This window comes from Lepidochelys kempii, chromosome 1 (assembly GCF_965140285.1).
Source record: "Lepidochelys kempii isolate rLepKem1 chromosome 1, rLepKem1.hap1, whole genome shotgun sequence".
NCBI classification, from domain to species: domain Eukaryota; kingdom Metazoa; phylum Chordata; order Testudines; family Cheloniidae; genus Lepidochelys; species Lepidochelys kempii.
In genome coordinates, this window is record NC_136380.1 from 164,453,521 (window position 1) to 164,467,046 (window position 13,526).

At 38.4% G+C, this 13,526-nt stretch overlaps 1 protein-coding gene across 3 annotated transcripts in view; it reads left to right on the top strand.

Moving 5' to 3' along the window:
• The window catches only part of RCAN1 (regulator of calcineurin 1), a 90,984-nt gene extending 79,108 nt beyond the window's left edge, over positions 1-11,876 (top strand). For all 3 annotated transcript variants that reach the window (XM_073361425.2, XM_073361433.2, XM_073361441.2), the window contains exon 4: positions 400-11,876. In XM_073361425.2, coding sequence (XP_073217526.1) covers positions 400-572 — 173 coding nt within the window. In that variant the 3' untranslated portion in view covers positions 573-11,876. The remainder of the gene's footprint in view (positions 1-399) is intronic.
• Positions 11,877-13,526: the final 1,650 nt, after the last annotated feature.

Genomic DNA, 13,526 nt, shown 5'->3' on the forward strand with positions numbered 1-13,526 from the left:
TAGAAATGGGCAATGTCTACCTTGATTGCATTCGCCTCATTAGCACTACAAAAGTAATTTTCCTCCTTTGATATTCACCCCTTCTTGTCAACTGTTGAAAATAGGCCACTTCCACCTTAATTGATTTAGCTTCTTTAGCACTGATCCCCCCACTTGGTAAGGCAACTCCTATCTTTTCATGTGCTGTAATATTTATACTGCTTTCTGTATTTTTCACTCCAGGCATCTGATGAAGTGGGTTTTAGCCCATGAAAGCTTATGCCCAAACAAATTTGTTAGTCTCTAAGATGCCACAAGGACTCGTTGTTGTTGTTGTTTTTAAATTTAGACTGTTTGTTCTGTGCTTACTGTGTAGAATGGAGCTTTTTTGATCAGTTTTGCTAATGTTCTAACTTTCAGGAGAAAAGTATGAACTCCATGCTGCAACTGACACTACTCCCAGTGTTGTTGTCCACGTATGTGAGAGTGACCAGGAAAATGAAGTGGAGGAGGAAGAGGAAGGCATGAAGAAACCCAAACCAAAAATTATTCAGACAAGAAGGCCGGAGTATACTCCTACTCATTTAAGTTGAAGTGGTTCTAACTTTCAAGGGTTTCAAGTAGACGTATACAAGAAAAATGCTTACTATGGAAGTGTCAGGTCACAGGTTTGGTGGCAGTGGCTGCAGCAATAGTAGGAGAAATTCCAATGTAATTTAACTCAGAAAAACACTGGAAGTTTCCTCATTGTTTTTAATGCTGCACATTGGTTAATATGTATGGAACCGAAAATAAACTTCCAGATCAGAGTTAGGTGATCAGAAAAAGGCATTTTGAGAAACCTTCCTTGATAAGGAGTCCTAGGCTGCTTCATTATAAAACAGATGGGGAAAGCTTTCTTTGTTCTATCTCACATGATACGCCTCTAATTCATAGGCTAGACATATGTGAAGTACATGTGATACTGAGATGGTTTAAGGATATGGGAATTGTAAACATTTTTCTTAGGTTGTTTTGTGCATGTTGTTTACTGATGTTCAAAAATAACTTTGCATTATTTTCTATATAGTTTCTCACTTCACGCTTTTTGAAATCTGGGAAGTTGTCTTCAATGCTTATCTCTCAGCATCCTGGGTGTCTTACTGTATGTATGTTTTATTGGTACCCAGTTTCCAGTGGACATACAATTTATGTAGCACCTTATTTTGGTGCAATATAATTTGTGCTTTTAAAATTTTAATCTGTTATTAAATGCTTATGTGGGATTTTGTCTAGCAAAGTTATGGAAAAAGCTGTGCAATAGGAAAATTGTTCAAGTAAGTGTATTAAGTTATTTAAACTTTAAGTTATACGTTTTTAAGTAATGCTGGTTCAATTATTTTGATTTTCTCCTTTTGAAAAACAAAATTCTTAAACATGTAAATAAAGCTAGTACTGTATATTCACAGCAGTGTACAGTTTTCAGTGGGAAGTATGGCAAAGGAAGAAAACCTGAGCTGTATTACTTTTTACATTAACTTGTACATTGTAGCTGGTGCAGTTACACATTTTAACAGTGATTCAACACACATGATGTGAAATAGATGACAGATGTGTGGTATGTTTAAGTGGGATGGAGTGCCTTTTCCCCATTAATTTGTGATGGGATTGTTATACTAGTTGAACACTTGTATTTTTTCTAATGGCTATGTCCGTCCAATATGTATTCTCTTTTGGCTTTGTTTCCAAAACAGGCTGGTATTTAGAAATGCTTAGTACCAAGTAATAATGCATGCTTTATCAGTTCAGGTGATGGCTTGCTGTGGGAACAGATAAGCTTTCATTCTGTTTGGTTTGAGTACTGTTTTAAGGACAGTGACGAACGATGTACAAGTTTTCTGTCATGTTTACATAACAAACAAACACATGCTGTACCAGTTCAAGTGTTTCCAAGAATCTGCTTTTAAAATGGAGATTCTGACTTTGAAATATTTTAATACTTTTTTAAAATATACTAATATATTGACAAAAATATACTGTTGGGGGAGGACATGTTTCTCTTTTAGAAGGAGAGGTATTTTGGGGGTTCAGACATGTTTTTAGAAATAAAGACCCTGATCCTCTTTTTGAAGTCAGTGGGAACTTTGCCATTAGCTTCATTAGTAGTAAGACTAGGCTTGGGATCAGCATTGTAGCTGTTGTTGCATTAAAATGAAATGCGTTATGATGTGCCATTTGTAGTTAATGTTGACTTGGAAGCCCAACATAATACACTTTTGGGTAGAAATAGACAAATATTATAAAGAATACAATACTGTATGTACCGATGAATTTGTACAATCATTCCAACTGATAATACAGTATAGACTCCACACCACTAAAAGCGTACCATTGTGCTGACCAAGACACACAATGTTATTGTGACCAAAGAGAACAGAAACCTGTTAAACCTCAGTAATCATCTGGAGTTGTAGGGCCCTATTCTGATGGATTAGATTTACAGTAAGCATGCATGCACACAGACTGATGCTGAGTTTTGGTTCCTATCTGTGACAGAGAGAGAGATGCTCTCCCTGTGTATGTTATGTTGTTTGATACCAAGTTTGCAGGTGTAGAATGTCACCCAGCATAGCTTTAGGTCAGGCTGTGTTTTACTGCTGATTTCATACAGTATATAAATTCAGGGGCACATGAGTTACTTTTCTGTTACTGAAGTGTAAACATCAGACTGCAATGCATAACATTCTTTGTTCTTTTTATTTTTAAGTGCAGGATACAATGACCAAACTTAGAGAAACATTGAAGCACACAAATGTCTCTAGTATAGCTTTCTAAGGCTTCCCATGTAGCCAAAGATACTGCTGCTAAATTTTGATGCAGATGTTTTATATTTGCCCTTCATTCAGCACAAAACCTTTGGCCTAATTTCTGTAGCATTCTCCTCCATCTCCTCTTCTGCTGCCAGCATAGACCCTGAACACTGGGTGCTGTTACTGTTGCTTCTATGGGACTGCCAAGATGCATCAATTATTTTCAATAGAAAAGAGAATGTAAAACAAACAGTGACATGATTTGGAATGTTGGTACACATTAAGACATTCTGCATAATGGAGGTTGAAGGTAGTCATTCAGATTCAGAACTATGAATGATTTGGGCTGGCTGCAGTTTCTGCCACTCTCAACTGTATTTGTGAACATGGATTACTGGACGGTAACTGCCCATCTTGCTGTCCGCCCCCAGTTTATGTATCTTGGCCTATGTCTGTTCTCTTAGCACCAATGTGGTGTATGGATCACTCTGTTTCTGTATGAAAATAACAGCTGTTCTGTTAAGACAAACTGGTATTTTATAAGATTGTATAGTATGGGACATATTTAAATTAAAATATTTGGATTGTCTACTTATAAATGTCGTGTTGTTTATGCATGAAACTATAGTTAAAGATTTTGGTGTAAAAATGCTTAAACTTCAAGCATCCAAAAATGTACTTATGTTAGGATAAGGACTTTGTCCCCGCTTACTTGGTAGGCTCACATCCTTGCCAACCAAATTTAATATTAATTATGGGGGGGTGGGAGAATCCAGTTTGATAGTCTTTGATAGTCTTTTACAACATTGTTTAATCTCTTTAAAAATATTTTTCATAGTGTCAGTAGTTTCATATACGTAGCCAGCAAGCCTAGTCATTACAAAACATTACCAGGCATGCAAAATACATTAAAGGGCCACCTCTTAACCCAGGGTAAGAATTCTTTTATTCTAAAATAAGTGTGGAGAAAGGAGTTTTTGATGTCAATGTTAGTCTTTTACATTTCCTTCTGCATAGAAACTCTGTGATGTATCAGTATCTTACAATTGGCATTATTTACATTTATTGTGTGTAGCAACATTCTGCCTCTAATACAGACAAGCAATTCTCCAATTGAATTCAATGGAAGCCACTTACACATCAGAGGGAATAATTTGGCTCTTGATAAGACAGTACAACTAAGACTACAGGATTAATTGGACCAGTGTGCTTTAACTAGCACACCTCCTTAAATTCGTTCACTTTTTAGAAACAAATACATGGAAGTTGCTGTGTCTGGCTAGTTCCACTCTGTTTTGCTTATTGACTTTTTTTTTAATAAGAGTCTCACCCACTCTCATGAAACTCCAGAAAAATGAAAATGATATTCTGCCATTCAAGAAATCACATGCATATAAGAATGGTTACCAATGTGTGTTCATTCTTATGAAATTGGTACAGATGGGCTGTGTACAGTGCCATAAGTGTTAACAGAATATGGCCCTTACTCATAGTCAAGACAAGTCCAAAAATGCATAGGGCAAAAATTATTTTTAAGCAGGCTATTATTTCTAGCCATCAAGAATTACTTAACTATTTTGGGTTCTAATTCTTCAGGCTGGCATTGTCAAAGAAGCCTGAAGAAGTAAGGTGCCTAACTACCAATGAATTTCTCATGTCCTTTAAAAAATCCCAGCTACTGTACTTGCCTGCATAGTTAAACTATATTCTGCATTGTGCTAGAAGGAATGTCTTAGCAAAACAAGTTCTGTTAAAGTTGAAGCTCTCTACCTATAATTTGTTTGTATTCCAGTTGCACCTAGGAGCCCCAAATAATCAAAATAATAAAGTAATAGGTAGAATCCTACTTTATTCATGCAGAACTGAGTATCTAAATATTCGGTTTTTGGGCTTATGTTTCATCTTCCCATTTTTACTATAATCTTATATTAGCTCCAGTGCTCCAAAATTGTTGATAATCATTTTTAAATGATCACATAAATTATATTTAGTATAATTCATGTAATTGTTTGTAAAAATGCGAGTCACTGACCCATATTAACACTGAAAATAAAATACAGAATGTTGTATATCATGCGAATGGGTAGCGGAGCCAGAAGGATGTTTCGCATCATCCAGTCTAATCACCTGTATTTTGCGGGATGTTTTACTTAAAAACCCAGTCCTGCAATCTCTATACTCACAAAACTCCTCTTGCTTGAACAATGACTACAGCATTGGGGCCTACATCATTTACTTGTCCCCTCTAATCGGTATCTAAGTATCTAAAATAATGGAGTCCTACCACCTCTGTTGGTCTAACTACCCGGCTGTTAATGTCCCCATGCTTATCTCCACTGGCTGGTAGTGGGGGGACCAGGAAGCAGCTATTTTCCATAGAATGCTTTCCCTGCGGCTCTCTGGAGATGCTCCAGCAGACCGAGGCTCCATGAAGTTTAGGAGACACTCCCCTTGTCACTTTTTAAGGCCTGAAGCACCTCTCTTCCCCCACAAAAGACATGATAGCTCGATCCCATGGCTTCAAAACCATATTTTGATGATCTAGCACTTCCTCTTTTGAGTTTGTATATAGGCAGAATAGCATGGAGGAGCAGTAGACATTTTTTATATCTATATATATTTATAAACTCTTCAGTCCTTCATCCCATTGCTTTTTTGTGCTAACAAATTCTGACCCCGTGAATAATTATATTCTTTAACTTTTCCGGTTACTTTGAAGATATTTGTCACTTGCCCTTCTGTCTACTTTTCTAACCTATAAAAATATAGGTCCCTAATTTGTTCCTTATGTTTTATCCTTCAGTCTTTCTGCCATATAGTTGGCTGTTCCTTGTATTTTCTTTTTCTCCCAAAATGGTGGCACCCTCTGCATGCAGTCTACCACGTCCGGTTGCAACAGGGCTATTACTACTTTTGGTATTACACTAAGTTCTCCCTGCAAACACACACACATGCCGCTGTCTTCTTTTTTCATTTTGCAACAGCAATGTACGATTTGTCCATTTGCCGCCTGTCACCTCTGGATTTCTGTCAAACGGGTGACTTTTCCAGATGTACAGCCTTTTGATCCTTTCTTCTCACTAGCTGCGTAACTTTACACTTCTTAGGAATGAACATGATCTTGTTGAACACAATCCACACTCTTCTTGTTTGTCCAAAATTCAAGGGATAGTAATCTACAACTTCAGACCTTGATAATCATACACCTTCCTATATCATATATTAATGTATTAAATGGTATGGGTCGCATGCCTGGAGCTTTAACTGTCAATGAGCACTCTTTATAACGGCTAATTTTCAGACACATGCTAATATAGTGGTATCAAACTTATTCAGTGGTTCTATACTGAATGTCTTGTTGCAAATTTAACATGCTCCATCCAGCCTTCCCTTTATCTTTATTTTTTAGTTGGAAGGATGTTTCAGAGGAAGGGCACTAGCACTGGACTTTATATCTGGGTTCAATTTCCTACTCTGCCAGAGACTTTTGCATGATCTTGGTCAAGTCATAGTCTCTTGGTGGTAGTTCCTTGCCTCCATAGGGGTATTTTGAGGATAATACATGAAAGAATGCATCCGATGAAGTGAGCTGTAGCTCACGAAAGCTTATGCTCAAATAAATTGGTTAGTCTCTAAGGTGCCACAAGTCCTCCTTTTCTTTTTGCGGATACAGACTAACACGGCTGTTACTCTGAAACCTGAAAAAATGAGGCGCTCAGATACAATGGAAATGGGGCAACATATGTACCTTACAAATTAGCAGTCACTAAGGCCACTAGATTTTTCACATGCTCTTTCTAATAAACCTCTTTTTTATATAGTCTTAAACATCTCTTCCAATTTTCCCCCCTGTAATAATACACATGAATATTCTGCTTGGAACAGATGTTATGTTCATTGGCAGAAATTTCCTGCCAAAGTCTCCCTAAGTCTGAGCTGCTCTAACTTCTCATCTTAACTTGGGTAGACCAAACACTTTCAATCCTGCCCTTCACAGGAGGAGTCTGTCCCACTCAGACGAATTCATTTTCTACCTTTGCCCATTTCAGACTTACAGGTAGGTGTTCTGCTTTCAAAACATGGTGGTTGTGAAATAGAGGCTGTGTTCAACCTGCATGGCTGGGATGTTTCCCGTGGTGACAGGGCTCACTTACCCTTTCTACCACCAGGGCAGTTGCTCTTCACCACTCTGCAAGCAGGGGCTGGCGACAGCAGGTATGTTGGTTAATATGGGCCACAGTATAGACCTACATAGCTGCAGCAGAAGCCATCATTACAATTTTATCCCAGTCCATGTGCAGTTCCTCAGTTGGGCCTTTAAAGGTCAACACTTGGGGAGTAAACCCGTAATATCTTACGCATCCTAGTGCTTCCTCTCATGTTTGCCTCATTCACCTGTTGATCAGCAGGTGTCTTAAGTTGTGCAACCTGAGCTCTTCCCTCTTATTGAATCCCTGCTACTAGGAAGAAGAGAGAAGCTGCTTCAGCACATGAGGGCGGGCTGAGAGTTATCATAGCACTTGGTCTACAGTCATTGGGTGAGGTACCATGGGCTTTCTTCCTGAGACAGGGCTCTCCATTTCCCGGCTATCACCCATTGTTCCATTCCCCTCCCGCTTCTTTAGGCCTTCTGGCTCCCAACAGCTCCCAAAGATGCTAAATAGTTTGGGAAAACCAGGTCATCTTCCTAGTTGCTGATCTATCTTTATTTATTTATTTTTGGTCCTGTGATACAGCACTGGACACATTCACCCTGTCATCCCTGCTTCCCATATTGACAATAAGACATTTCCTTGAGACGACAGGCCGGGAAGCTGAACTTTCAGTCCGAGGAAAAGCCTTTCTTAAGGTAAATGAATGTACAGGAAGCCCAAAGCACAGGCATTAGTTTTATTTGTAATTCCTTGGTAGCCCCCCTCCTCTGTTCCCTTTTCTTTTTTCAGTCTGAGTTCTTGGAAATACCACAGCAGGCAGGGAATCTCTCTAAATAGGAGTGCTTTAGACCAGGCACCCTGGCTGTGCTTTAGACCAGGCACCCTGGCTGTGCTTTAGACCAGGCACCCTGGCTGTGCTTTAGACCAGGCACCCTGGCTGTGGTATTCAGCACCCCTCCACTGGTAATTAAATCTCTATTCAGATTCTTCATTATTTCCAGGGCTCTGTTTCATAGCACATCAGACAAGCTTCAGTTTAAGGTGCAGTCAGTGAATGGGATTCACTGAAACATTGTGGAACTTATGAATATATATTCTGGAACATTTTCTAGTCTAGGTATAGATCTATCTCACCACAGTATCTGAGATGCCTTCGTTCACTTCTCTCTGACCAATGGAAATCAAACTTCCACCCTATTAGCCAAGTGTCTGGAGTTTTTTCTGTGGTTGGTTCAAGCTCTTGACAATGCTGCAAAGGAAGGACCTCTACTCTAGGAGTAATTCAGGAAGAGCCCAAGGAGTACCTGATCTGGAGTCACTCAATGTAATGTTTTTTTTTATGGACTGTAGAAAATATAGCTATTGCACTCAGGTATATATACCTGTGCTGGAACCTCCATTTAGTTCTATGTATGCTATGTCCTCTGCGCTTTTGAACCTCTTCACTCTGTGCCCTTGTTTTGATGGGCAAATAGTTGCCATTTAGTGGCCATCACTAAAGCTTGGGGGGTGGGGGAGGGTCCAATCCTCAAATCACCTCTTCTGACTCTAGTGATATTTTTCTTAAGATTATTTTGAGAAGTTCCAAGATTTCCTCTGCTAGTTCTCTTAAAACTCTTGGGTTTATCTTTCAAGCCTGACTGAAGTTTAAATAGATTTTAATTTTTGCCTAATACTTTTCACTATCCATCTATTACATTTAATAATTTTCCTCACAAGACTCTCAGATCTCCTTAATGTTGTTGATTTTTAATTCAGAAAACTGATCAGAATAGCTATTTTTGGCGATCTTGCCTTTCCAGTATTTTCTAGTGGTTGTGACCTCTGGATTCACAAAAATAGCTAATGAAACCTTGAACTTTCACTGAAGTAAGATTTGGTGTTGGAAAATCTAATGAAAAACAGGGACCCAGCTTGATAGACAACCTGACCATTTCTAGATGTATTTTTATCCATGCTCTTTGATTGAAAAAGATTTAAAAACAAAAAAACTGTTCCCATGAAAATAAGTGTAGCTTAGGCTTTTTATACTCTGTTTTGTGCAGTAGTGTATAAACTGCAATTTACAGAATTATTTCAGATTTTCACTTTAATCCATATCAGGTTAGATTTTTGAACTGTCAAAATCTTTGAAAAGTTAGAGGTATCCAAACTTGGAACATAGATTTCAAGCCAACCATCACTGTAATAATCTGTTTCATGTGGGCCAAAATAATATGGGGGGGTGGGAACTAGAGGTTTTACAAAGAGTTCTTACTGGCTGTGCAGGTCAATCTCTCTATCTGATATGTCAGACAAAAGCTCCCAACCCATTTTGGAAAGCAAAATTTAAATGATTCTGCTGCCAACCCAAAGCAGTCTAAAGAGAAACTGAAAATATTTTCTTTTTCATGCTTCATTTTAAAGATCTACAAAATCTAATGGCTTTTATTATTGAATGCTTTCTAGCTTTTTCCTAGTTTATTTACAATGAAAACTGTCCCAAAACATGCTGTTTGGGCCAAAAATGTTTTAAAAGTACACCCTGATTTTGCATGTTGCTCTAAGCATACCTCTACATCTGCCTGTGTAGAAAAGTTCCAGGATCAGGCCTCAAGTATAAATAAAATAATTTAGTCCCGCTGCCTATAGTTATAAAGTAATAGTATATGTAGGTGCCCAGTAGGTGGAGCTAAGTATCCAGCAATATCAAACTGCTTACCATTTAGCCAAAATAAAGGCCCAAACCTGCAAGCTGCTGATCACCTTTCAACTCACAATAGAAAGACCGCTGTAGAAGAGAGATGTGGCCATCACAGAGCCTCTCTTCCTTTTGAATATGGCTGATTAAAATATAAACTGTATAATGGGCTTTTAGTTAACACCATGTAATGATATTCCCTTTTTAGTGATGATAAATTCTAAACTTATAATGTACAAATTGCAATTGCCATCTTAGGCCCCAGCCCTGGGAGCACTTAAGCACTCTGTGACTTCACATGTGAAACCATTCTCCCCTGAGTAGTCCCATTGAACAGGATGAGGGCCTAAAGTAAGGACTTCCACTCATAAGTGGAACCAGGGTGCAGGAAACTCAGTGGGAGTTAGGTCAGGGAACAGAATTCACAACTTCAATCTATGGACAAGCCACAGGGCTGCAGCACAGTCCCTTGGCTACATCTACTCACAGACTAGAGTTTTTGCACAACTGTGCTATTTCTGCAGTCTCTAACATACGGCGCTTAAGTGGTGCAGGACAGAACATCTTGTGTAAGTCCTCAACACTTGGGTGAAATTCAAGTGTGAGGTGGTTCTTGTGGGGGTTAATGGGTGACAAAAGCAGTACATGAAGGTTATATGGTACATGTGAAAAGCAAGGTATACCAAGACTTGCATGCATTATAAGCTGATATACAGTAGTAACTAATGCTTCTACTTTTTAAAAAATCTTTGTATTGCAAATTTTCAGACTACTGTTATTCTAAACCCCAGATTTGAGGGCTATTTCAGAGCACATATAACCCAAAAACTAAGCTACATATAAAAAAGGGGGAATTATATGTTAGAAGAGAAAAACTTAAAACAAGCATGCTGTTTGTGGTGCAGTAACATTAGCAATCTAGCCCTGAGCATGAACTTCAGTATGGTTTCTAATAGTTGTGTTGCCTCTGACCAGTTGTATTGTGCATATATATACAAAAGTCATGAAAATCTATATGCGATAGACTTTTTGTTCAAAAATATCATAGTTTAGATATTCCAATTCTGGAATTATCACAACTGTTTACAAAAACAGAAGTCTGAATGTTGGATTTTTAATCTGCTTTTTAAAACCTTTCAGCTGTCTAAAATGATTTTTTTAGTATGGTTAATTCACTTGTAAACGAATGTGTAGAAAACTGAGAAAAAATACATATATATATTTTGCAAATTAAGATATAATCCTGTCCTACATGAACACTTTTTAGAGTATTAGAAATGTCTGATATTCATGCCCTTTTAAATAATAATGTTGCAAGATTAGAAGCAGTATGGAATGTAAATATATTAAAAAGTTAGGCCCTGGTTCAGCCAAAAGGATTTCATAACGGGAGTGAACAATGGAAGCAACTTCAAAAAATGCAGCATTTAATGTCTAGATACCATTGTGAATTTTGCAGCAGTATCCGACGTTGAAGTCAATGGAAGTTTTTCAGTGGGTGCTGGCTTGGGCCTGTAATGAGGGTATTTAAGCAATTTATTTATTTTATTTAAGGTATTGACGCCATTGGGGCTATTCACAGAGAAAAGTACTACTCGGCATGAGTAAGAGAGCAATCTAGCCCTGAGACTGAACTTATTCTCGATTTGTTAAGAGGCACATTTGATAAATAAACCTATCTTATCCTTATGTAGGGCTTGATCCCGGAAGGTGCGGAGCACTTTGGCCTGAACCAGCAAAGTACTTAAGCACTTGCTTAACTTTGAAGTCAGTGGGGAAATATTAATGTGTTTAGCTGTATCAGGTCAGAGCGTTCGATACCTTATAGGATTGAGCCCATACTGAGCTATGATGTCATAATATTCCTGAAAAACAAAATGAATAAATTGCATCTGGAATTATTGGGCAGTTAGCAGACAAATAGTGTATAACAAGTCCATTATGGACAATGGCTTTGTGTGCCTATCTATGTTCTCTAAGAATTTACATATCCTTCAATGTATTAGATCTTCTCCATTACCTACATGTAATTTATTTGTCATGCTAGGATGCACTTGAAAAAGTTGTTCCTAATCACTGATATTGCAGAAATGAACAGTCAGTGAATGGTTGCCTTTAAACTAAAAGCTTTATGAAAATATTCTTCAGCCAAGTACCTTTAAAAAAGCAACAAAAGAAAAACTGAGAACCCATGTCAGTTAGCACCTACTGTATGTATAGTTTCAGGGCAAGACCATATATAAAAGGAATAAAATGTTTTGTTGCAAAATGGAATTGTAATGCATTCCTTGTCATTTTGATATTGAGAAGGTCAGCGCTATTTTAAAAATGTTACAATGTAAAATATTCCAGTTGAAAGAATGTAAGCTATTTTGTGCTGAAGAATGATTAGGGAGAAAAAACTATTTTTGTAAATAGAAATTTTGATGTGGGAAAACTGGTGCCTCTCTTGCCTGTAATTGTTTTATCCATTCAGCATAAAGTGGCTGGTTTTGAAACATGGTGATTGCCCTGGTTATTTTAACATCCAGTTCTCAAGCGGTTATGTTGTTTTCAGATACATTACAGAAAGAAGAATTGTTTGAAACGTACCTTGTTTCCTTTGCCATTCATGGCACTTTATTTATTGAGCCACTCAGTTTCACAGGCAAGTTTATACAAACTGAGCTGCATCGCTGTGTACAATACTTCTCAAAATATTACCAAACCAATATTGGCAAAGAGTCCTTCCTGTGGCACCTTATAGACGAACAGACATATTGGAGCATAAGCTTTTGTGGGTGAATGCATGCATCCGATGAAGTGGGTATTCACCCACAAAAGCTTATGGTCCAAGACGTCTGTTCGTCTATAAGGCTCCACAGGACTCTTTGCTGCTTTTACAGATCCAGACTAACACGGCTACCCCTCTGATACTTCAAACCAATGTTGAGTTTTTGAAGAGGGTGCAGGCGGAGCATGGGGAGCAGTAGGCAGACTGAGCAGAGTATGCCAGGAGCGTGTGGTGTGGCAGAAAGACAATGTGATAAGAGACAAGGGAAAGAGGGAGGCAAAGGAATTGAGGTGACAAATGGGAAACAGGCGACTGTGGGGAAGTGTGGAGGGAGATGTTGAGTATATAGCAGCCATCATTCCAGCCCAGCAGGAAACCAGCAAGAGGCACCAAAGTTGGTACAGGGTCTGGGTACAGGCTAAATCCAGGCCACAGCAAGGACTTTCAAACCTGCAGCAGTGCAGCTAGTTGGAGAACTGAGGAGTAGAATGGAGGAGAGGAGCCACCAATGTACTAATTAGTTTAGTTACAAGGAATATATGCAATTAAGACTGATATACCCATACAGATACATTCTATATTCCAGTGATTAACTATCCGAAAAACCCAATCAAATTGAACAAAGACAGAACCTCAAAGACATAACTGGAGGGTGGAATGCATATTTAAGTGCAACACATTTACTATATAACAAGTCAGTTGATTTGCCCCTCTGTATGCCACAGAAGAAGGTAATTATGTTGTTCTTGGAGTGATTGCACGTGCCCATTCCACTGTAGGTGAGTGTGCACCTAATCCACAGTTGTTTGAGATTTTTCTTTCCTTCAGTAGTACCTGTCGGGGTGGCTTGAGAGCTCTCTACTGCCGCATGGTTCTGTGTTTACGTATAAAATGTGGAGCCAGCCCTGATCCTCCTCCCCCCTCCCCCAACAATTCCTTCTTACTACCAATGCCAGTTGCAGTTGGAGTGATTTCAGTCTTACTACTGCAAGTTCTTCCCTCATATCTTTGTAAAGAACCTGTTTTTCTTAGATTTAGTAGTCAGTTAGCTAGTTATACTATAGACAGTTAACGATATATTTCAGTTTAAATTAGGTCCTTATTCTCACCAAATTTGAATTTCGGTACTAGGACCAGTACCGAAGCTCACT